This window comes from Callithrix jacchus, chromosome 1, assembly GCF_049354715.1.
Source record: "Callithrix jacchus isolate 240 chromosome 1, calJac240_pri, whole genome shotgun sequence".
Lineage (NCBI taxonomy): Eukaryota > Metazoa > Chordata > Mammalia > Primates > Cebidae > Callithrix > Callithrix jacchus.
This window is the reverse complement of record NC_133502.1, coordinates 87,307,908-87,331,671: the sequence shown is the minus strand read 5'-3', so window position 1 is coordinate 87,331,671 and position 23,764 is coordinate 87,307,908. Positions and strand designations below refer to the sequence as shown.

The 23,764-nt window shown below is 44.1% G+C and overlaps 1 protein-coding gene and 1 pseudogene across 1 annotated transcript; one reads left to right on the top strand and one right to left on the bottom strand.

The window, feature by feature from the left end:
* Positions 1–10,604: 10,604 nt before the first annotated feature.
* Positions 10,605–20,171, bottom strand: FAM240B (family with sequence similarity 240 member B). The gene is made up of 2 exons (XM_054238142.2): positions 20,029–20,171; positions 10,605–11,205 (listed from the first exon to the last, which is right to left on the bottom strand). The coding sequence occupies exons 1-2, from the start codon at positions 20,169–20,171 to the stop codon at positions 11,112–11,114; spliced, it is 237 nt and encodes a 78-aa protein (XP_054094117.1). The 3' UTR covers positions 10,605–11,111.
* A 2,531-nt stretch (positions 20,172–22,702) lies between these two features.
* LOC100396469 (guanine nucleotide-binding protein G(s) subunit alpha pseudogene) lies at positions 22,703–23,296 on the top strand (annotated as a pseudogene).
* The last annotated feature ends 468 nt before the right edge of the window (positions 23,297–23,764 follow it).

Genomic DNA, 23,764 nt, shown 5'->3' with positions numbered 1-23,764 from the left:
GAGGCAGAGTTGGGCATCAGCCACCCCCATTTCTACTCATGTCAGCCTGCTCTACAAAACTTCAGGTCTGCTAAAGGCCCTTCTGCTCCACCTCTGGGAAAGCTGTTCTCCTTGGGGGCCTCTGACAGCAGCTTCCGCCGCCTCTCACCTCAGCACTAGTGCAAGCTCTGCCACCCTGGCTGCAGGTTAGACTCATCAGGGAGATTTAACAAAATGCCCATGCCATCTCCACACTCAGAAATTCTTGCCTCTCAAGCTAGGCAATTCTCCTGGGCTCTGCCGGCCTTGCAAAGCACTGTGCCTTGCCTTTGCCTGCAACCTGCGGGTTTGATTAACATCTCCAGGAAAGGTGACCCCACAGCTGTGTTTCCTGATGCATTCTTAGGCCAGGTACCTTATATCTCACTCTTGACTTTTACAACTAGAAGGAGAGTTGACAGTTTGAAACGCTTCATTTAGTTTTGCAGTTCTAATTAAAAGTCTCCAGATTAATATTCTTGAAACAAATACATATCTAATTTAATGAGAACTTCCATGGTGCTAAAGATTTGATGTGCATTTTCTTTTTTTAGCCCCTTTACTGTGAAATATGACACACATACGAAACAAAAATACACACCTGAGTGAATTATCAAAAGCAAATGTTGGTATATCATCACTTAAATAAAAAAAGAAATACAATATGACTAGCATTTCAGAAATCATGCCCATCCCCCTTCCTTGCCACTGACCTCTCTTTCCTCACAAAACGTAGGTAATAACTTGCCTGACATTTAAGGTAATCACTTCCCTGTTGCTTTTGATTGCCAGTCACCAAATATGCATCTCCGAAGTTGAATTTTGTCTTGCATTTTAGGAATTTCAAACGTATGGAATGTATGTGTGTGTCCAGCTTTTTCTGCTCAGTGTCTGAAATTCATCCATCTTGCTGCATATAGCAGTGATCCATTCATCTTCATTGCTATTTAACATTCTGCTGCATGAAAAAGGATCCACCTCTCCACTCTATTGTTGAATAACATCTGAACCAGTTCCAGATTACGGCCATTGTAACTCATCATTAACATTGCTGCTCTGAACTCTCTTGCGCATGCTTCCTGATGCCCACAGGAATTGCTGGGCGATAGGCCATGTGCAGCATCTTCCACTCAAGCAGCAAAGCTGAGACATTTTCCAAAGTGGCTGCACCAGTTCACAGTCTCATGCTTCGTACTCTCTCCAACACATGGTGCTGCCAGTTATCCTCACATTAGCTATCCTGTGCGTGCGTATGGCAGCTCTCCGTTGTTTTTCTTTTTTTTTTTTTTGAGACAGAGTTTTGCTCTTGTTACCCAGGCTGGAGTGCAATGGCGCGATCTCGGCTCACCACAACCTCCACCTCCTGGGTTCAGGCAATTCTCCTGCCTCAGCCTCCTGAGTACCTGGGATATAGGCACGCGCCACCATGCCCAGCTAATTTTTTGTATTTTTAGTAGTGACAGGGTTTCACCATGTTGACCAGGATTGTCTCGACCTCTTGACCTCGTGATCCACCCGCCTCGGCCTCCCAAAGTGCTGGGATTACAGGCTTGAGCCACCGCGCCCGGCCCAGCTCTCTGTTTTGACCAGCATTTTCCATTGTCGGTGAGGTTGAACGCTCCTGTGTTCCACAGCCACCTGAGTACGCACCTCTGAAAAGTGTCCATTTGGTTCTTTTGTTCGTTCCTCCGCTGGGTTATCTGCCCCTTCTGTGACTCTCAGGACATTCTGGATGCCAGTCTTCTCTGATGTAAGTTACAAAACATCCCCTTCACTCTGAGGCCGGACTCTTCATTCTCCCAATGACGTCTCCACAAGAACCAAGGCTCTGATTTTAAAGTAGGTCAGGTACATTTTCTTATGACATCCTCCCCAAATTCCTGTGAAGTAGAATTATTGCCCCATCCCCACGCTGTGGAAACTGGTGTTTAACGCTTATAGAAGTTAGATAATGTGCTAATGAGTGGCAGCCCTGAGATTAGCTCCCAGATCTGCCTGACACCAAAGCCCATGCCCTTAATCCCCGGTCTCTACAAATAACAATTGGCTATTTGCATTTGAGTCTTGGCCACAGTCCCAGCAAGCAGCCGGTGAAAGCCAGATTTGTAGATTTCTGTTCCTTTCTTAGCCCCTCTCCCACCCACTACTCCACAATGGATAGATGCACGTCAACGATTGACTGTTAATTACTACATATGTGCTTAAAAATGTGAAGTTAGCCCTGCAAAAGTCTTGAAAGAGAAATGTTATCAGGCCATACTTGGTAAAAAGTTAGCCCCTTAACCTCTTGTATTTATTTTTTAGCCAATTTTAGCACCCAAACTCAATCTCTTAGCATGGTTCTCCCATGCATGACTTAACAGGGGAAAGATCAAACATGGGAATTAAAGTGATCTCTCTGGGTCGTCAGATACCCACTCAGCATCACAGGTGGTGGTGCATGAAGAACCTGCCAGGAACCCTGTTCTGTGCTGCACTTGGGAGCATTTCGCTGTCTGTCCATGACTGAGGAGGCAATTAGTAGAGACGAAGTGTGATGTTCACCCGTAGTGCTTCATTCTTGTGTACAATGCAGGACAGTGGAAAATAGATGGAAAAAGAATCCAGGCAAGTGCCAACCAGAGGAAAGCCACAGGAGGAATATTAATATCAGAATAACAAGAAACATTCCCCAGCCTGCCTGCCAACCACATTGCTCAGTCTTTGGTGCTCACCCAGTGAGAGAGTTCTTGCATTCTAATATATTTTCCAATGGTCTTTCAAGAAAGGGCCTGAGGATAAAGGAGGACAATGTGCCCTCCTGACCTGGCCGCTTTTCTAGTGCTAGGTCATGAGAAGGTTCAGCTTTGACTTGACCTTGAGGCATTACCATTGTTTCAAATACAAGGAGGCCTCCCTGGACACCTGTGCCTGGGAATGGATGTGACTCTTAAGGAGCCAGCCCCATATTTATTGCACTGGGGGCGATGCTCTGGGGCATCAAGGAGGTGTCTGAAGAGTTAAGAATTTTCTTCCTAGGAGGAACTGTTCCATACTTTGGTGTGGGGGTGGGGGTGGGGTGTGCAGCTCAGCCAAAACCAGACGAAAGCTGTTTAAAGTAAGGATCCCTCGGCAGAAGTTGACAGAGTGTCTGGTGGGAACTGGTGTTGAAGACCACCCCCACAGAGGGATCCTTCTGAACTGCAATTCGAGTGCCAACAGCCAGCCCCCTCTCTTGACCACTTGCTTCTTCCTCCCTCAGGAGATCAGGGCTTGTGGGGTGGGGAATGCCAAACGCCTCCATTTACTTCGGTTACTCCAGGGTGCACCGTTCCAATCAAAAAACTTCATTCTGAATGGAACATTCTGAGACTGAAACGACAGAAGTGCCCTGAAGGCCAGTCCTGAGTAGACCTCAGGGGAGAAGAGCAGCTCCCAGGAAGACCCCGTCCCTCACTGTGACTGCAGTCCATCCACAGAGAACCCCGCAGGTCTAAGAGGTCAGTGTGGAGGCCAAACGGAATTCCAGTCAGGAAGACAAGAGTCCTCAGACAGAGGCTACTCTAGACGTTCATGCTAAAATGCTAACAGCTGACATTTATTGCAGACTGTTTATGTTTCCCGTTCTTTTCAAGTACTTTGCATAGGTAATCTTCACAGCAGCCCTATGAGGTAGGTGCTTTAGGAAGGAGGAAACGGAGGCTCAGAGAGGTTAAGCGGTTTGCCTGAGGGCTCCAGCTGGGAGGCCGGCCTGGCACTCTCACCGGGAAGCCTGTGGGCTGCCAGGCCCCGGAGCGGTCTCCTGCTCTGCACATTCCGACCACACTAGGTTAGGAGAGTCCTGATTCGGATTAGCATGCTAGTGACTCTGAGAAGTCCAGAAGAGAATATTTTAAAATGCAGTTGTGCGGCCAGGCGCAGTGGCTCACGATTGTAATCCAAACACTTTGGAGGCCAAGGCGGGCAGATCACCTGAGGTCGGGAGTTCATGACCAGCCTGACCAACATGGTGAAACCCCGTCTTTAAAAAAAAAAAAAATGCAGTTGTTTCTATTCTTTACTCCAGAGTTTGTCACACTTAGTTGACGAGTCATGCTTCCTTTGAAATGGGGTGATCAGACCCCAGGACACAGGAGGGGGTGAGCCCGGGCTGCTGTGGGCTGGCTGCGTAGGCACCGAGGAGGAGAGTCTATTACCCGCTCCCCGGCGGGGTATCTCTAAGCGCAGGGGTCTCTGTGCCCGGCCGGCCGGCTAGCTCAAGCGTCCAGACCGGGATCAGTCATATGGCAGGGCAGGAAGGATCACTAGGTGCAGCCAGGGTCCTGGGGCAGAGGCCCATGTACTGGGGCCAGTCCCAGTGAATTCCCTTTGCCCCCAACCAGGCCCCATTCAGAGGTTTTAAATTACAAGAAACAGACAACTACAATGAGAAAAGAAAAGAAAGAGAAGAGAAAAGAAAAAACAATTAAAAGATTTGAGAGATAAAGTTGGCTCCAAATCGCTTGGGTCCAGGGACTAAAACTCTCTGCGTCTCTCTTTCATCTCTCTCTCTCCCTGAGCTTTGCCTTTCTGCGCTGGCTTCATTCCTAGGTAATACTCTCTGGGATGGCTGGCAGCAGCTCCAGGCTCCATCGTCTTTACTGTCCACCCAGAAGTGCCAGCAATCTCCTTCCCTGTAGCTCCGGCCCAAGCCTGGGCCCTGGCTCCTCCTGAATTCAATTGGGCCAGGGGGCCATCCCTGAGCCAATCGCTGGCACCGCAAGGCTGTGGCACTTCATTTGGCCAGGTTTGTGTCAAGCGCCTATGAGTGGAGCTGCCCTGCCCTCCCCGCAGGTAAGGTGAATTGAGTTGGGTGTCTTCCTCCTCTCTGGCCAGTACAGTCTGTTGTAAGGGAAAGGAGACACTAGGCATCTGTCAGGCACAACCTACAGCTTCCACAATGCCCCCGGCATTGGGAGAGGTGGCTGTGAGCCAGGAATTGTCTATTCTGTGGCTGGCCTTCAACACAGCAGTTCTACTTTTAGACTTTATCCAAAATACACAACTGGAGAAGCATGTGTGTATGTATGTACACAGAGTGAAAACTCAGAAAGTTGGCTGAGTGCAGTGGCTAACGCCTATAATTCCAGCACTTTGGTAGGCCAAGGCGGGTGGATCACGAGGTCAGGAGTTCAAGACCAGCCTGGCCAACATGGTGAAACCCCATCTCTACTAAAAATACAAAAATTAGGCAGGCGTGGTGGCAGGCCCTGTAATCCTAGCTTCTCGGGAGGCTGAGGCAGGAGAATCACTTAAACCCAGGAGGCAGAAATTGCAGTGAGCTGAGATTGCACCACCGCACTCCAGCCTGGGCCACAGAGTGAGATTATGCCTCAAAAGAAAAAAAACTGAAAAACCAGAAAGTCAACTAGAGTTAACCGGAAAGTTAACCAGAGTTGTTAAATGAAATGTGAAATATTATAACAGGACACACACAACCTTTCTATGTTATCATGTCGGCAATAACGTTTTCAAGGAATTGTTTGTAAATTCTAGTAATGTAGAATATGCTTAAGTAATTCATTTGTTATAACTCTAAACTTTTATTAAAAAGGAATTGTTCAGGCCAGGCTCAGTGGCTCACGCCTGTACTCCACACTTTGGGAGGCTGAGGAGGGTGGAGCAACTGAGGCCAGGTGTTTGAGACCAGGCTGGCCAACACAGTGAAACCCTGTCTCTACTAAAAATACAAAAATTAGCCAGATGTGGTGGCATGAACCTGTAATCTCAGCTACTCAGGAGGCTGAGGAAGGAGAATCGCTTGAAGCTGGGAGGCAGAGGGTACAGTGAGTCGGGATGCTGCCATTGCAGTCCAGCCTGAACAAGAGCAAAACTCTGTCTCAAAAAAAGAAAGAAAGAAAAAAGGAAATGTTTAAATAAATCATTCATATCTAAATATTATACAACCAACAAAAATAATGGAGATTTATATTTATCAATTTTAAGATGTCCACAATGTTACTGAATGGAAAAACAGGTGACAAAAATCTACGGCAAGGCCTCTCTTTTGAAAAATTATTTATCAATTTTTTTGTGTAGGTATGACTAGAGAGCTGTTACACACTGTTCAAAATATTAGTAGTGTTTATTGCTGGGTGGTGGCAATGTGGGTAATCTTTACACGTTTTCCTTTTCTGAATTTTTACCATAAACAAATATTTTATAATCAGAAAAAGTCAGGTTATTTATTATTTTAAAAGAAAACGCTTTATTTCCTAAGCTAATGGGAGATTCTCAGTGTGGGAGAATCCTGTCTTCTTCCTTTAGAATCTGCATGTTTTCAAGGAAAATGTTACAGTTGCCCTGGAGCACCTCGACCCTGAGCACCCTCTCCTGCTGCTGCGGCTGCTGCTGCTGCTGTGGTCGTCCTGGGAGGACTGGCTTTGTGCCTGGTTTGCACTTTAGCGCTGCTTCAGTTCTCATGGCATCTGGGGGAGGTGGCTCTGTGCTGCAAATAATCCTTTGATTTGCCCAACTGTCCTTGGGTGCTACCCATCTCGTCCACATGCCTAGGACAGTAAATCTTTCCTAACGAGTGTCTCTCTCCCTTTCCCTCCCCCTCTCCCCATCTGTAATGTCTCCCACAGCAAAGCCTGCAAGTGCCAGTGTGTCTTCTGGGCTGGGCACATGTATGTCAGCTCATATGCACCAAAACCAGCCTGAGGACTCGCAGACTGGTCTGAAACTCGAGAGCTCTTTTTTATTTCATCATTCAATTGCTTTGCAAAAAGGTACCTTTTCTGGTTTAATTTCTTCTGTCACTAATTCTGAATCATGTGTAGCTGTCCAAAAGAAAGAAGGATCTGTTGTTGTTACTCCTTGTCAACGTAAATAAAGTTATGGTTTCAATTCAGTAAAGTGTTTTGAGCAGCTGAGGTCACCTCTAAGTTGGTAAAATAATTTTTCCATTTTTCAATCTGCGTTTCACACAAGGTTACTAAAGGAAAACTGCTAACAAGTTTGAAATGAGAACTGGAAGTTTAAACGTGTTTGTCTTGAGCCACAACATAAGGTACAGTTACCATGCTTTGGTCTCTGTATCTCATCACTTAAACAACACTCTTATTTTTGTACTTTCACTCACCTTGACCAGAGTAGAGGATCACATAAAGGGTGTATTTTCCAAATAAAGCTGTTTGGATCATCATAGTTTTAACAAAGACAATCCCTAACATCTGTAGAGTGCATTCTCTGCACTGCTGCCAGGGTTGTTTGACTAAGACATTAAGACAGGTTCTTAGCACGTTACTTGCTTGCTTAAAAACCTTTGATGAGCCTCCATTGCCTATGTGACAAAGCCCAAACTCCTTAGCTCAGCATTCAAGGGCCTTCCCCATTTAACCCCAACCTTGCCCCCCTCCACTCCCTACAGGGACAGCACAGAGGCCACTTCCTGCCTTTACACAGCTGGTTCCTGTGTCCGGGATGCACTTGGCCTCTACCTCAAGGCTTGATCTTTCTCTGGGAGATCTCCATGCTTCTCCCCCAGGCACTCAGTGCTCTTCTGAAAGAACTTACCGTGCAGATGCATTTTTTATCATTTTGTCTTCTCCGCTAGATTCTGCACCCTCTGAGGAATCAGTTTCCAAGTCTGGCAAGCATCTGCTCTCCTGGGCAGCATGATAAAAATACCATCCCCGAGACCCACCCCAGATCAACAGAACTAGAATCTCTGGGAGCAGAGCCCAGGAATCTGTGAATTTAAAGTAGTTTTCCAGGTGATTCTGACTGGCAAGCAGACCTTGTAACCACTGCTCAGATCAAGGATGCATTTTCCATGGGCCCAGCCAGGTGATAGCCAGAAGGGAGCAGAGAGAGAGAGAGAGGAGGCAGAGAGCTCAGGTGCACTGAGGGCCCACCTTGTGCCAGGTTCTGCTCTGGGAGCATTTATACCCACTCATTTGATTTCAACCACCGCAAGAAACAGATGATGGTATGCCTATGACGACAGATGAGGAAACCAAAGCTCATGGAGTTCGTATGAGGTCCCCACTGGTACGTAGTGGAGATGTTAACAAAACCAGCTCTGCTATCTCTTTGGACTCACATTCTTCTTCCTTATCCTATGTTAAATAAATGCTAGGTAAAATAAATGAATATCTGTGTTTGTAGATGCTCCATGCCTTATGCCCCTGCAGATCTAACCAGCAAGATCTATCAATTCTGTTTGCTCATGTCCATTCTCTGTCATGGAGACCTGGGAACAACCTCCTAATCTGTCTCCCACCGTGTCCTGCCATCTCCCCTCAAATCTGTCTTCTCAGCTGCAGGGGAATGATCATTTAAACTTGCAAATCTGCCGAAGCTACTCTACTTGTGGTACATTTTATGACATAGAAGCTTTTCAACTTTATATAAATAAATATGTCTATTTCTGCCTTGATAACTTCAAGGTTTTCAAACTTAATTGTGAGTATTTAAGCTAGATTTCTAATGCAAATGACAATCCAGGGGTTAAGTTATATACGATGTTAAGAGTTTGTACACATTGACATGAAAGACATATCTTAGAAAAATGGGCAATAAAGTATGCATAAGCAATTCACAGATGAGAAAATTCACCTAATCTACAACCAAATGAAGAGACTCCAATCATGATGTCACTCAACACCCCTCAGACTACAGAAAATTTAAGCTAGCTATGACACTTAATGCTTGCAGTGACGTGGGGAGAAGCATACTCTCATAAACCGTTGGTTCAGATGGGAATTTCTCCAGCCTTTCTGGAAAGCCTTCTAGTAGCATGTTAAGAGTAAAAACTGCAAATACCATGTTCTAACTTTCCATTCCTGGGAATCTATTTTCCAGTATCAAACTCCTGTGATAAAGGACCTCCAGACGAGATTACTTACTGCTGCATTGTTCAAATGCAAAACGCTGGAAATCATGTGACTGTCCATCTCTAAAAGAATTGTTAACTTTATTACAGAACATCCACATCATGGGATAATACAGCTGCATTAAAAATGTAAATTGGAATTAAATTCACCTGGGTGCATTTGTATGAAGCATGGTTGTGTGAGGAACACAAGATACATAAAGGAATGTGATCCTGTTTTGTAAGATGCTACCACATGAACACATCCACATAAAGCCTTTTAGATGTATAGTGTGAGTGTGTGTTCAAGTGTGTGTGTGTGTTTGTTATTTATGTGAACGTGGAGCAAACTAGGGGAGGTTGTTACTGAGGTGTGGGGGTCGCTGACAGTAGGAAGTAGAAAGAAAAGGGAGGGAGTTAAGTCCCAACCACAGAGATGAGGGAGAAAAGGTTAGTAAAAAACTGTAATAAGCCCAATCGGCGTGCATGATATGATCATATTTGTGCACCTACACGAAGTTACATAAACATGTATATGTGTGCTTGAAAAAGTTCACAGTGCACATCTGATCAGCTTGTTCCTCCACCTGAAACCTGTCAATGGTCTGCTGTTACCCTGTGGTTAGATCCAGAGTTTCTTATCTGGCTCCAGAGGCCCCTTCACCCCTCCCCCTCCTATATACTAGTCTCCTCCCCAGTCTTCGGGCTACAGACACATCTCCCCAGGGACCTCAGGTCCCCACCCCTTGCACCATCTCCTGATCCTCTTTGGTTCTTCACACTCGCTTTTGTCGTCTGTCCAAGACATCCTCCCTGACACAGTTTCCTGGATGATTCTTACTTGTTTGTATTTCTTTCTTTATTCTATATATTTAGGGTGTACACCATGATGTTCTTATGAACACATGCGCAATTGATTAATACTGTCTAGACCTTAGCTAAAGCATCCATTTCTTGGGGAGCTTTCCCTTTTCCTTGATCTCCAGATGTGGTAGCCTTCCAGATGTTCATTCCCATGGTCCTCTGTCCTTGCTCAAGTTCTATTATTCTTTTTTTTTAGCCTCCATGAACTTTGTGCAGATTTTCCCAGCTATAGTTTATGGCTAATTTGTTGCATCTGAATTGAATAAAAGCCTACGGCAGGGGCCAGCATGGCACCCGGGATCTCATCACAGTGGGCTAGTAGAACACATCTCCAACCCTTCTAGCCACCCGTGGCTCTGTCAGCTGAAATGAGGCCATTTAGATTCCTGTGGAAGCAGAAGGAAGCAGTCATGCCAGCACATGGCATCTGCGAGGGCTGGGATCCTGTTCAGCACCATCTCAAACTATGCCCCCACTGCACCCTCTGTGCCTTCTGGCCCTCTCTGCTTCTTGGCCACCTAGTCTTTATCCCTTTGCTTCAGCCTTGCAGGAAGGAAGCCGGGCAATGGTGGCCCCATCACTACTGCCCCCATAGAAGGCCACCTGCCCTATGATCGTGTTTGAGGCCTGAGAGGAGGCTAACGTGAGGGTGACTTTAAACTCTAGAATGTGTCTGGACACCTGCTGTGCCACCAGAAAGCTAACCCCACAGGTGTGAAGGGAGTTCACACAGGGGACTGACCTCTAGGGAGCTGCAACCAAGTTTATCGCCATGCATTCATTGCATGCTTCTAATTAAACCCGTTTATGAAGAAAGAGCAACACATTTACAGGAAGAAATAAATTCATTGAGTTCCTTTTCAAGCCACATTGTTAAATTCTTTTAATAATAATAGCTTTATTTCTGCAAGCAGTTACATTTCTGTGTTCATAAAAAGCAGGGAAAGAAGGACAAGATTTTATGACTCCTTTTCCAAGAGACTGGGGAAGCCAAATTTTCATCAAGGTAATTGCCCTCAGTAAGCTTAGAGAAAACACTCCAAATGTCTCAAGACTTGAAACATTTCGAAATGAGAAGGAAATGTGGAAATACATTATGCTACATGGGCCTGTGAGTCCTGGGGAGTGCTAATTCCAAGTGCTTTTTTATTAAATAGCCTGAGCGTCCTATCCCACTTTCGGTCATCCTGTCCTCTGTGCAGAGGGGATTGAGCAGGATAATAACTCCCATTAGCACTGGGGGAGGTTTCACATGTAAATCCCCTAGCAAATGGAAGCACAAATAGAGAACATCCTGTTTATTAAGTCAGCATAACTTGGGTGTCAGTTTTTTTCCCCTAGAAAATTGCCCATGGTCACTTGCTATCTTTGAAGTCAGTGAGGTGGGCAACGCTCAGTCCGTGGTGTTGGCCGGCTTTTCCTTCTCATCAGGGTTGTCCAGCATCTTCAGCCTCCTCTCCAGCCTCTGCCTCCATTCTTCTCTGAGCCTGCGGAGGGGAAACCGTGCACATACTCAGTGCCTTTGTCTCCACCTATGTTGGTCCACTGAACCATGGCTTTTTCTTCTCAAGGATATTTTAAAAGAAACCTGGTGTGTGTTACTCTCCTCCCTGTGTTCATATGTTCTCATTCTTCAACTCCCACTTATGAGTGAGAACATGCAGTGCTTGTGGTTTTCTGTTCCTGTGTTAAGGGGAGGACAAATATCTAATGCATGCAGGGTTTAAAACCTAGATGATGAGTTGATAGGTGCAGCAAACCACCATGGCACATGTATACCTGTGTAACAAACCTGCAGTCTGTACATGTATCCCAGAACTTAAAGTAAAATAATAATTTTTAAATCCCTATGCTTTTTACAAACGAACAAAGAAAAAAATGAATAGTCACAAAGGCAATGTCTGTGAATAGACGGCTTTATCCCAAATGTAATCCTTCCCAAATTGATAGGTGGACTCCATGTAATGCCAATCAGAATCCCAGGAAGACTTTTCTATACCTATCAACAAGCCAGTTCCAACTTCTATATGGAAAGACAAAAGTAGATTCGCCTTAAGAAGTTTGAAGAACGCTGTTGAAGGACTCACACTACCTGATTTGAGGCTTAATATAATTTTTTTTTTTTTGAGACGGAGTTTCGCTCTTGTTACCCAGGCTGGAGTGCAATGGCGCAATCTCGGCTCACCGCAACCTCCGCCTCCTGGGTTCAGGCAATTCTCCTGCCTCAGCCTCCTGAGTAGCTGGGATTACAGGCACATGCCACCATGCTCAGCTGATATTTTTTTTTATTTTTAGTAGAGACGGGGTTTCACCATGTTGACCAGGATGGTCTCGATCTCTTGACCTTGTGATCCACCCGCCTTGGCCTCCCAATGAGGCTTAATATAATTAAGTTACCATCATCAAGGCAGTGAATAAACAAATAGATTAATAGCACAGAATAGAATAGAAAGTCCAGAAATAAATACACAGTAACGTGGCCAGGCGACTCAGTAGAGGAAGGATAGGCTTTTCATCAAATGGTGCCAGAGCATTATGTATCTATAATCAAACAATAGACTTGAAATCTGCTATGGTCTGAACATGTGTGTTTCCCCTCAGATTCATATAGTGAAATCCTAACTTCCAAGGGGATGGTATTAAACTCTGCTACATTATGGGCCTGGGAAAGAATGGGAAGATTCTGGACTCATGCTCTGAGGTTCTGGGGGTGAGATAATATGCGTGTACTACAGGAAAATCAGAACATTCAGAAAAGAATTAAAACTGTTGAATTTACTTTCATCTTTCATTCTTATAAATAACCATACAAGGGGTATAGTACTTAATACTCTTTCTGTATCCCAGTCTGTTTTCCTCAGAGTGGCTCCCAGAGGTGAAATAATACCACTTAGAAGGTATAAATATTTTGAAGGCTCTAGGCACCTATTACTAGATTGGCTTCAGGAAAACTTCTTACTTACAACTCTGCTTAATTATGGGCCCCGGAAAGAATGGAAAGAATCTGGCGCGCAAGCCTGTTGCTGGGTGGTGCCTGTTGCATAAACACATGAGCAAGCAGGGACTGAAAGTTGAAATATTGTCAGAGGATGAGGCACATGGGCAATAGTGTCAAGACATTGGTTGTAGTCCTCATTCTACCTCAATTTTAAATAGAAACGAATGACGTCAAAGTATAGTTTGTCTGTCTGCGGAGCACGGGGCTGCTGCTGCTCTTCCATGAGGGGGCAGCTTCCTTACATGTGGGGAACTCCGCTCCGCACCACTGGTCAGAGGACGTTGTACTTACAAAGGGATGATTTAATTGAGCTTATATGACCTTCTACTTTGATTTCTACAGATTAGTAATTTTCATAATTATATTTCTGCATCATGGTGATTAAGCATTCATCCTATATTTTAATTTGTAATCCACCTCTCCAACCTGGAGAATACCCAATTTCACAAGCTTTTTTGGTTACACATCTCTGAAAGCCTCTGTAACTAAATCTGCCTTCAAGTACCTGACTTTTGTCACCTAGGATCCTTCAAAGCTCACCAACAAGGGCTGCTGCCTAGTGTTTCATTGAACTTGATGGACTTCTTAACCTAATGTGGATTCATTCATTAACAAAAGGGACTGTAATTGCACTGGGTGTGGTGGCAAAACTGACTGGTGGCTGCAGCTTCTTTCCATTTGTATTTGCCTCAGATCAATGCCAAGGCCACACTTCTTGCAGGCTGCTCTCAGACAGCGACTGTGCATGGCCGTGGTATTAGCGCAGGCCCCTCCCAGCAAGCTGCAGAACTTCTTTAGCAGGTGGCTTTGGTTCACTGACTCCTCGTTACTCTGCCCAAAAGTTACTAGGGCTGCCCTGCTGTCTTTCCAGTCCTACTTCTTTCTTCTTCTCCTTCATGGAGGTCAGACCCACAGCACAATCTGATGACTTTCCTTCATTTCTTTGGCTGTGTGGTGGGCTGAAGCTGGCTCATAACAGTTCATGAGAATCGAGGATTACTTTTCAGGAATTTTTTAAGCTAATTATTAAATGCAGACGTTATTAAAAGTAAATTATATAAAGTTCTAATTAAATTGTATTAAAACAGGTATGTAAAATGTATTACTGCATTTTATAACAATCTATGCTCTCCAGGTTACTTAGGTCGATTTCACCTGTGTGGTGAAAGTACTAGATGATGAGGGGTTACTGCCAAACACCTCTTCTGAACCTGCCTTCATTGACATCTCACTGATAGCTTGAAACAGACTGGTGGGAATATTTACACCACAGAAGTTGCAAACAATATAAATCATGCATGACTTGATGTACCATTTTGTTCATTGTCTGAACTAAGGTTTGGCCCTAATGCCAAATCTGGCAGCCACCCATTTTGTAAATAAGGTTTTATTGAAATATAGCCCTGCCCACTTGTTGACATATTTTAATTACATATGGCTATAGCTGTTTTCACACTACAGTGACAAGTTCAAGAGCTGCAACACAGATCACATCACCTAAAAAGCCAAAAATATTTACTGTCTGGTTCTTTTCAGAAAATGTTCCTGACCCTTGGTCTAAACTTAAGAAAATGATGGACAAAATCTTAACATGTATTAAATTTCTAAGTGTGCCATGTCTGTAGCTAATATATTATAAATAGCAAGAACACGTTGAGGAAATATTCTTCCAGTACTAGAAAGCAATTGACTTCTTTGCTGAATTGGATAGTAATCAAGCATTTATTTGTTGTGTAAGTTTTCAAATTATGGTTGAATTTCAACCATCAGTTGGCCCCGACACAAGAGGTTGGCAAAAAATGAATAAAAACACTTTTCATTATTATTCTCTGTGAGAACCAGGTGACTATACGGGATTTATAATAAAGAATATTGTGCGTTTTCTTATTGTTTATAAATTGTGTGCTACACAGCTTTTGTATCAGTGTGCACATATATGCACACATACATTTTTCCTCCAGAGTCAGTGGTTAAACATTCATCGGCATACCACAGCTTCCTTCCAATTTTTCATTCACAGGTGCTTCCTCCAATAAATCTCATGCACATCTAATCCCTTACCCTCTGCTTCTTAGAGGGCCTGAATTAACACATTTGGTGTGATGCATTCATTCTAGGAAAAAAAATTTGGGAATCTGGGATTCGTAACATATTTATTTACTTTTCATAGCAGTTATATGCTATTGCTAATGGTAAAGAATTCAGGTCTCTATCTACCCAAATGTCTTTTAAATCTTGTCTGATGAATATTTAGACACTTTACTGCTCCTTTTTGGTCAATATCTTTCACTACTGTGTTGCTTCTGTTTATTTTGGGGTTCTCAGTAAACTGGTGAATATAGATTTATACATATGGGGCTTTCCTTTTGCAGCAGGGAAGATCCATAGGAGGAAGATAATGCTTAAAACTTGCTTACAAATTCAGCTACATCAAAAGAGCCATATGACTGGCATTAAAGCTCAGAGAGAGCATTTATACCTTCAGCCTAAAAATATTGACCTCACTTTTCAAATGGAGACCAAGTCATGTCTACTGTTTCTTGTTCCAGAGTCTTCTAATTTGTGAAGGAGTTGTTAATTTCTAGGAGCACAGATTCTCCTTGATAAGTCTGGGGCTTACCTAGAAAACAGGTATTTGTGAGATATTTGTGAGATCACAGATATTGTGAGATTCTTAAGTCATGATCATAATGTTATTCCTGGGGTACGTGAGGACAACTGGATCCATAATTATATTTTTCCTATCATGTGCTAGGTACTAAACGTATGTGACAGTTTTGGTCCTCCAAGAAGCAGATTTGTGGGAAACTCCTATGAAAAATAAAGGAGGGAGGAAACTGAAGCAGTCAGGAAGAGCCTTACAGACTTCAGTACTGGTCTGACATCTGTGGAGAGAGGGGGAAGTCACGACTGAGTAGGAAGAACCAATCCGATAGCACAGTTCTGAGGAAGCTTGGACTGGGCTGGTGGGGAGTCCCTGAGCAAATGCTGCCTTCAGAGAAGGCTTGTCATGCAGGAATTGCCTAGAACTAGGACCTCTGCCAACCTCAGTTTTGGCTAGGGGCAGCCTGGGGAGGTATGGCTTTGGCTCACCCACAATGGTAGATGCAGAAAGGGAGCCACTGGCATTACCAGTCAGCTATGCTCCCAAAGCAAATGATCCTGGAGGGCCTCCAAGTGGGGCACTTCCGTGGCTACCATGCTATGTGAAGAAGAGCAACCGAATACTCCCTGTCCCCAAGGCATTGAGAGTTGACTGAATTCTTGATCTCCCATTTCAGATCTCAGAACTCCGATCTTGATCTCTGTCCTTTTGCTTAAGTATGAAAAGTGACAGGACGATTTTGCTGTACCTATGCCATTCTCATGGGTAGGAAGCATGCCTTGACAATTGTTTCCTCATAGTGGGGAGAGGTGGGCCTGCGTCTGGTTTCTTTGTGACTTGTAGCTCGCTGGCTGGGTCTCTGGTCAAGGGTCAGAGCTCAGTCCATCCACACAGGCTGGCAAGCTTTGGCATACTGATTTGACCAACTCAATTTACCAGATGCTTCCTTCCTATCCTTTTAGTTTGAATGAAAAATCTAACTAAAAATTTTCTCTCTTCTGTTTATTCTTTGTAGACTAACTCTTGTCTTATAAAAAGTTTGAAATAGCGATTTCATCTGGCTGGGAGATTCTGAGTCAAATATGTGATTGCCTGAAGCTGAAAACATCCTAGTTGATATAATTGATAAGCAGGCTTCAGAGCAGAAGGAGGTGAGTAGTCTTGGGGTGAGGCTTGATGTACCCCCAGATTTAACCTCTACTTGACACTGTTGAGATCTGCTAAATTATGAAGTGGTATTTTGAAGACTACACTTCTTGCATGAAAACACTAGCTGTTCACTGATCAGTTTGTTAATTATAGCTACCGGCTGGGCACTTAGGTGTCCATAAGATTTATGATCTAAACTGAGATACCTTTGAAGGGGTTACAGTCAATGATGATACCAAACTGCCCGGGCAAACCAGGAGGTGTGCTCACTGAGGATGTCCACGCAGCCCTGGACTCTTCTCGAATTACCTCAATCAGTTGCTTGCAAACACTTTCCAACTTCTTTGGGGGACTAACCCATCCATGTTCTGTTGCTTTTCTCTATCCAGACTCAGAGAAAGTAAAGAAGTTTCCAGTTCTGGGGCCACCCACTTTGCCTTGTGATCTCACCGCCAGTCCTCTGCCAGATATAGAACATTGGTTCCTAGGAAAAATGGATTCTCCCCGTCCCTGGATTCCTTCCCAGAGTCACTGAACCCACAGGTGTGTGTTTAACACCCTTCACCCGGCTCTGGTACAGCATCTTCCCAGGTTAGCTCAGCAGAGGGAGAGGAGCATGAGACATTATTGGATTTGTCTCCTGTCAACAAAGGGTTTTGGAGGTTTTTTGACTCTACTGCTCACTCAGACACTTAGAACATTTCTTGATTGTACAGTGGATTGGATTTTTTTTATATAAATGACGGGTAGAATAAAAAAGGTGTGTGTGCCTGCATGTGTACATTGGAGGGTGGGCATTTGCCTATAGTGAAGTTGGGGGAGGCAGGGTCCACAGGGCTGAAATAGGGACCCAGGTATCTATGATATTCATGGGTCTGCAAGTATATGCTGGGAGATTATTATTTTGTTAAGACAGTGTTTCAAACTATTTGCTCAGATCAGTGGGGATTTAAGCAAATGTTAAGACATTTTGGTTTTCATTTAAAAATTCTAGGTTTTTTGCGAAACCTGGTTCATGTGGGATAGGTATGAGTTTGCATTTTTTTCAGCAAAAGTAAAAGTAAAACGACTAGGTTTTAATTCATTGTTTACCAAATTAGAAAGGCTTTTGAGAATTTTAATTCACAATTGACAAGCACGCTGGCTCTGGTGGGTGGACTCTAGGCTGAAGGAGAGACCACAGGGAGCTGCCTCGCTTCCCCAGCTCCAGGTGGGATCCTGGTTCTGAGTCCTGCGGCCGCTGTGATCGTGTCTTTAAACACTTAGCTGGGGGAGACTAGCAAAATGTTTCATGATGAGTGCAAAGATGTATTCTTCCAGTCACAGAAGGTAGAGAAATCTGCTCCAAACTTTAGGAAAGGAGGTCATTTCTGGGGCACATGGGAGCCTGGAGAATTAATGCAGTTCGTTCTGTGGACCATTTGCAATTGATTGCCATTTTTATAACTTATTATTATTTTTTACTTACAAAATGGCACAGGACCAAATTTTTGGAAAAGATATGAGAACACACACACACACACACACACAATCTGTCATCCCATTAGTCAAAAATAACCACTTTCAGTATCTTAGTGTATTTTCTTCTAATCCTTTTCTTTTACATACTCTCTCTGTATATATATAGTATGTAACTATATACATATACTATATATATATATGGGCAAAAAACTAGTTTAATACAGACTCCTTGGACTAAGAATCCTTCTCCTGAAAACCTTGATATTATCCCAGATGAGGAGTCTTCTTATTAAACTAGTTTTTCGCACATATACATATGTATATGTATACGTATATACATATAGTATATGTATATGTGTATATATATGTATATGTATTTGTGTATATATATATTTTACTATCTTGACAAAAATAAGATCATATTGCAAGCTTTCTGGAAGGGAAGATACAGCACAGGGCTGATGATGGGATCTGGCTTCCAGTGGCCTAGTGGGCCAGGACCAGGGGAAGGAAGATGGTGGGGACCACACAACAGACTCCCTTCACTTCCCTGAGAATCTCCAGGATTGGATGCTCTAACATGAGACTCTTCTAGCATGTAGAAAAGCCTAGTTTTGCGTATTAGGCCACCAGGAGTGTGGCTGGAATGTTGGCAGAGCTCTTCTCTGAGTATGGAAGCAGGCTCCTTTCTGGGGCTTAAGAAAGGACTTTGTTTTAGAAATTAACTTTGAGTTTTACACATGTGAATTACTGATGTTTGCAGCTCAGCATGCGTTAGGCAGACACAGAAACATGGAATCGTGGTGCTCTGCTGTGGAGAACACACAACTGCCATTCCACCTGCAGTGGACATCCTAGCAGACAGACATCCTGGCTAGCCTCTTCCCATTTTAGGGACAGAGAACCAGGACAGGCCCAGAAGAACTGGTCCAAATGACACATCTTCCCACATCGGCAAATCTTCATCTCTCAGTAAACTCCTTGGACTAGGAATCCTTCTCCAGAGAATCTTGATATTATCCCAGATGAGGAGTCTTTTTATTAAACTAGTTTTTCACACATATACATATCTGTCAACTTAACCCTAAAATTTAGTGTAACCACATGTGCTGGAGATTGCAACAGAGAAGAAATGGCGAAGATATTGTTTTAATTCATCAAGACATAAATAATATAATCTCATTTTTTGTATTAAAAAGTCTTGTCCAAATCTACAAGTCATTCATTCTCAATCAGGGTTGACTTTGCCCTCCAGGTGGCCTTGGTTGTCACAAGGTGTGTGGCAATCTCACAGATAGCTAAGCTTTGAGGCTAAGGATGCTGATAAACGTCTTAGCACAGAACAGCTCTCCACAACAAACAACGTTTGACCCTAAATGTCAATAGTGTTGAGCTGGAAAATCCCTGGTATACTTGCAAGACTGAATGAGTGGATGTACTGGTGATGTTTTCCGCGTTTTATGATGTTTTGACATCTTACAGTTTGCTGGCTATGAAGAGACTGTCCCTGCTAGGAATAGCCCTATCTTAGAGACAGCAAATGCTTGGCCGATCTCCAGACCAACGAGTCTCAAGTCTGTAGCCCTAGCCACCTCTGCGTCTAACTCTCACACACTGAGCCACTATTTCTCCTGCCCTTGATTATCATGGGACCAGGTACCAGGTAACTGGAAACCACTCTTACAGCCCAAAGCCTACCAGAATGACCCAAACTGACCAATCCTGAATTATACACTCTGCCCTGCCTTGCCTTTTTCATAGAAATCCCAATAAAGACTCTGGCTGAGAGGTTCTCACCAGCTCTTCTCCCACCTAACCAAAACCAGGAGCTTCCCCTCTGGCCCTGTGGGACATGTGTGACCCCCTCTCTAAGACCTGTGAGTACAGTGAACTTCTTCCTTCCAAGCCTTGCTCCCATGTCCTCGTGAGAGCTCGCAATTCCTCCTGTGGCTGTACAGCCTTTACGCTTTCATGTCCCGCATATGTACATTCCTTCAACAGTGGACACCAAAGAGCATTCACTAGGTCCATCTTCATATCTGACATCTTTCTAGGAAATCCACTTTAAAAGTAATAATAGAGAAAAAATTCACATACTTTTTCAGGGCGCTTCTTTCCTGACGATCTTCCTCCAGTTCGCGGTAAAAAGTCTGTTTGCTAATTTCTTTTTCCCAGAAGCTTTTGAGCTCATGACAAGTTTCACAGCAGAAGACTTCTCTACGGATGTATTGATTGTTCATCCCCTGAAATATACAAGTAAAGCAAATCCCAGTCCTTCAAATAAAGCCACTCAAGGTTTGGAGTGATAGAAAGATGAGCTTACACGTAGACACTGCTATTTACACTTCTTTTTGGGGGGTGACTGTAGACATATCACACACCTGTACTCTTAGTCTATTTCCTCAACTGCAAATGGGAATAATAATAGTTATGCCAGAAAACATTGTGAAAAATTTTGAATTAGACAAAACCAAAAAGGATATCTGGTAACTCTTCCAGATTACCCGATTCTAAAGCTTGCCCTTTCACTGTCTTTGAGACATTTGACAATTTTGTAAATTATAGAACAATTACAGTAATGAAAATGATTCACGAACATAGAAATCTAAATAAATTTTGTCCACTAAAACGCAATTACTCTATCCACGAATATCAACCAATTTTTCATCTATGTGTTTTTAAATTTTCTTCTGAATCAATTGTAATACGTTACTAGTTTTTTCCTTATTTATAAGTTAAATAAAATATTTGATGCATGTTCATTTTATATTTGTATGTGATTCATTATTTTAGCTTTCTTAAAAAAATGATCCTTTAAGAGTGAACTCACAGTTGTGTGTGTGCGTGTGGAAGGTGTGCATTGCCAACAAAAGTGCTAAGCCTCATGCATGACAGACAGCCAGCGCCCAGTCAACAGCGTGCTCTTTCCATCCTTCCTCACAGAACAGCAATAGCCTCTGCCATCTATCAAGCACCCAGTGTGCACCAGGCATGCTTTACACACCATCCCATCTGATGCTCACTGTAGCTCTGTCTCCACTCACTGTTCCGATGAGCAAACTAGAGTGAGAATCTTCCTGTGGCCACCACTGAAAATACAAGTGCTGGCGTTTGAACCTAGGTGTGTCCACCTTCAAAGCAGATCCTCTTTGCTTGCCAGACGTGCCCACTGCGTTTGGAAATGGGTACGCCTGGAGCAAGCTCGTTCAGCATATGTGTATACATCCTATGAAGGGACACATATTTAACCCAAAAATGTTTGCTTTTTACCTGAACGTGGCCCACTTTCCAGATCTTGTAGTGCCATCAGGCAGATACACACAAATGCCTGCACAGCAGAGCCCTCCCTGCCTGCTGGCAGCTCTTGCTCAGAGAAGTGCTTCAGCCCTGGCCGGAGACTGGAAAGGGACCTGGTCCCTTACTTCCCAGCTACGAAGTTGATATGATCCCACACAAGCTGGGTTTTTCTGGGGCACCCAAAGGATTAGGGGTGACAGAGGAGTTTAGAAAAAGCTTTAGAGAATAACATTTATTATTTATATTTATGATATAAAATAATTTATATTTTATTTATATGTATAGTAGTAAAATATGATGCCTTTATCAGAGAGGCAGCAAGAACTTCCTGCGTGAAGGGAACAGTGTCTGTAAGTGTCCTGAGGTAAGAAGCTTGAAACTGAAAACAGCTTTGGGTATTCGATAAAGATTTTAAGAATCTGCTTCTGGCGCTCTTCCTCCTGGACCCATCTTCCAATCACCTGCTTATTTCTACTGTCAGAGCTGCTCTGGAAAAAGCTGTGCTGAGCATGTGCTGGGTGGCGGTGGCAAGGCAGGTCAGGGTGGGGATGGTGGAAGGAGATTCTAGCAGAGAAGAGGGAGAGAACGTTTTCTTCAGTGCCTGCCAGGCGTTCTGTGGGGGGTTCTCCCTGGTCGCACACAGCTACATGAGGGCCATTATTTTCTTATTTAAAACATTTTTATTTTTTATTAAACATCTAAAAATAATTTTAAAATATATTTTAAATTGACAAAAACTGTATATTATTGCATACAACATGAAGTTTTGAAATATGTACACATTGTGGAATAGCTAAATCGAGCTAATTCACATCTCATTTTGCACATGAAGGAGCTGATTTTCAGAGGCACTGATAGACCCCCTCGAGGTTCCACAGCTTGAGAGCGGTGTGGCTGTCAGGACCTGGAGCCTGCACTCTTCCTACCGCTCCCGGCCACTCCTTGGAAAGAGGAAGTTTGACTTACGTGCCCTCTCGCACTGGAGGCGCTCGGTGACCTTACCCTTTCCTGCGACTGATGGACGCTGCGGTATTTGTGTCTTAGAGGGGTAGAGCTTCGTGATCAGAAGCCCAGTCTTAGTTTATTTTCAATGCATTGAAGCATTTAATGGGTGTTCAGTTATTCAAGTTAAATGAAATGACCCCCTTCCAAATTATCTTTTTCATACGAAGAGCTGGCCCCTTTGAAGTATCTCAGACATCGAGGGTCTGAGAGTGGATTGCTTTTGCGCTTTCTGGGTAAGGGAAACACAGTCTTTCTGCAGTCTGCCAAGCTGGAGCAGTGCCGTAGAGCCTCTGGAATTTCTCTCTGAACGCTGGGGCTATCCTCCAGCCTGACCCGTGTACACACTTCTGTCTTTCAAGGGCATATTTCTTGCTTATTTTCTTTCCCGGGCTAATAATTCGGTGCACAGAATTTTAATAAATTTCTAGCCACTGGACATTGAAAGAGAAGCCACTAACAAAATATATCTGATTTTACATTTTCATTCATAGAACTAGGGTGTGGAATGCATGCCCTCCCACAGCAATTAGGCTTCCTGCGGGTTTTGTTCAGACTCCAGGGATATTTAAGGCATCTCATTTTCCTGATATACGAATTCAAGATAAGAAGATAGTGCTGGCTGCCCCGGCCCTCCTGGCTCGCGTGAGGACGCTCGCGCCCGCCGCCACCGCCGCCATGCGCTGCCTCGGGAACAGTAAGACCGAGGACCAGCGCAGCGAGGAGAAGGCGCAGCGCGAGGCCAACAAAAAGATGGAGAAGCAGCTGCAGAAGGACAAGCAGGTCTACCGGGCCACGCACTGCCTGCTGCTGCTGGGTGCTGGAGAATCTGGTAAAAGCACCATTGTGAAGCAGATGAAGATCCTGCATTTTAATGGATTTAATGGAGAGGGCGGCGAAGAGGACCAGCAGGCTGCAAGGAGCAACATCTTTGGAATGTATTATCCCTAGATGATGGCTACAGTTTCTCATCTTCCCGGCTATGTCCTATCACAATTTGCATGCTGGAATTTGCACGATTTGCATGCTCGGTCTTAGAAACTTATAATAAGAATACTGTTCTGTTGTGCCGGGGGGGGGGGGGGGGGGGGGAGGGAACGGGGAGGGGCCCCTACTACCTGACCTTGAACGATGATTGAAAAAACAAAAAAATGGGCTGGGCAAGGTGGCTCACGCCTGTAATCCCAGCACTTTGGGAGGCCGAGGCGGGTGGATCACGAGGTCAAGAGATCGAGACCATCCTGGTCAACATGGTAAAACCCCGTCTCTACTAAAAATACAAAAAATTAGCTGGGCATGGTGGCGCGTGCCTGTAATCCCAGCTACTCGGGAGGCTGAGGCAGGAGAATTGCCTGAACCCAGGAGGTGGAGGTTGAGGTGAGCCGAGATCGCGCCATTGCACTCCAGCCTGGGTAACAAGAGTGAAAATCCGTCTCGAAAAAAGAAAAGAAAAGAAAATGACTGACAATCTACTGTACCAAAAGTTGGCATTTGAGCAAAATATGACAAGTCCTTCCTTAGTGAGCAACCTGCT

Bases quoted from the DNA above. Each gene is read 5' to 3' on its own strand.
- FAM240B (XM_054238142.2), bottom strand. From the start codon at position 20,171: ATGAACAATCAATACATCCGTAGAGAAGTCTTCTGCTGTGAAACTTGT. The intron at 11,206-20,028 runs GTATGTGAATTT...TCCCCTCCGCAG, and splicing joins GAAAGAAGCGCCCTGAAAAA to GCTCAGAGAAGAATGGAGGC.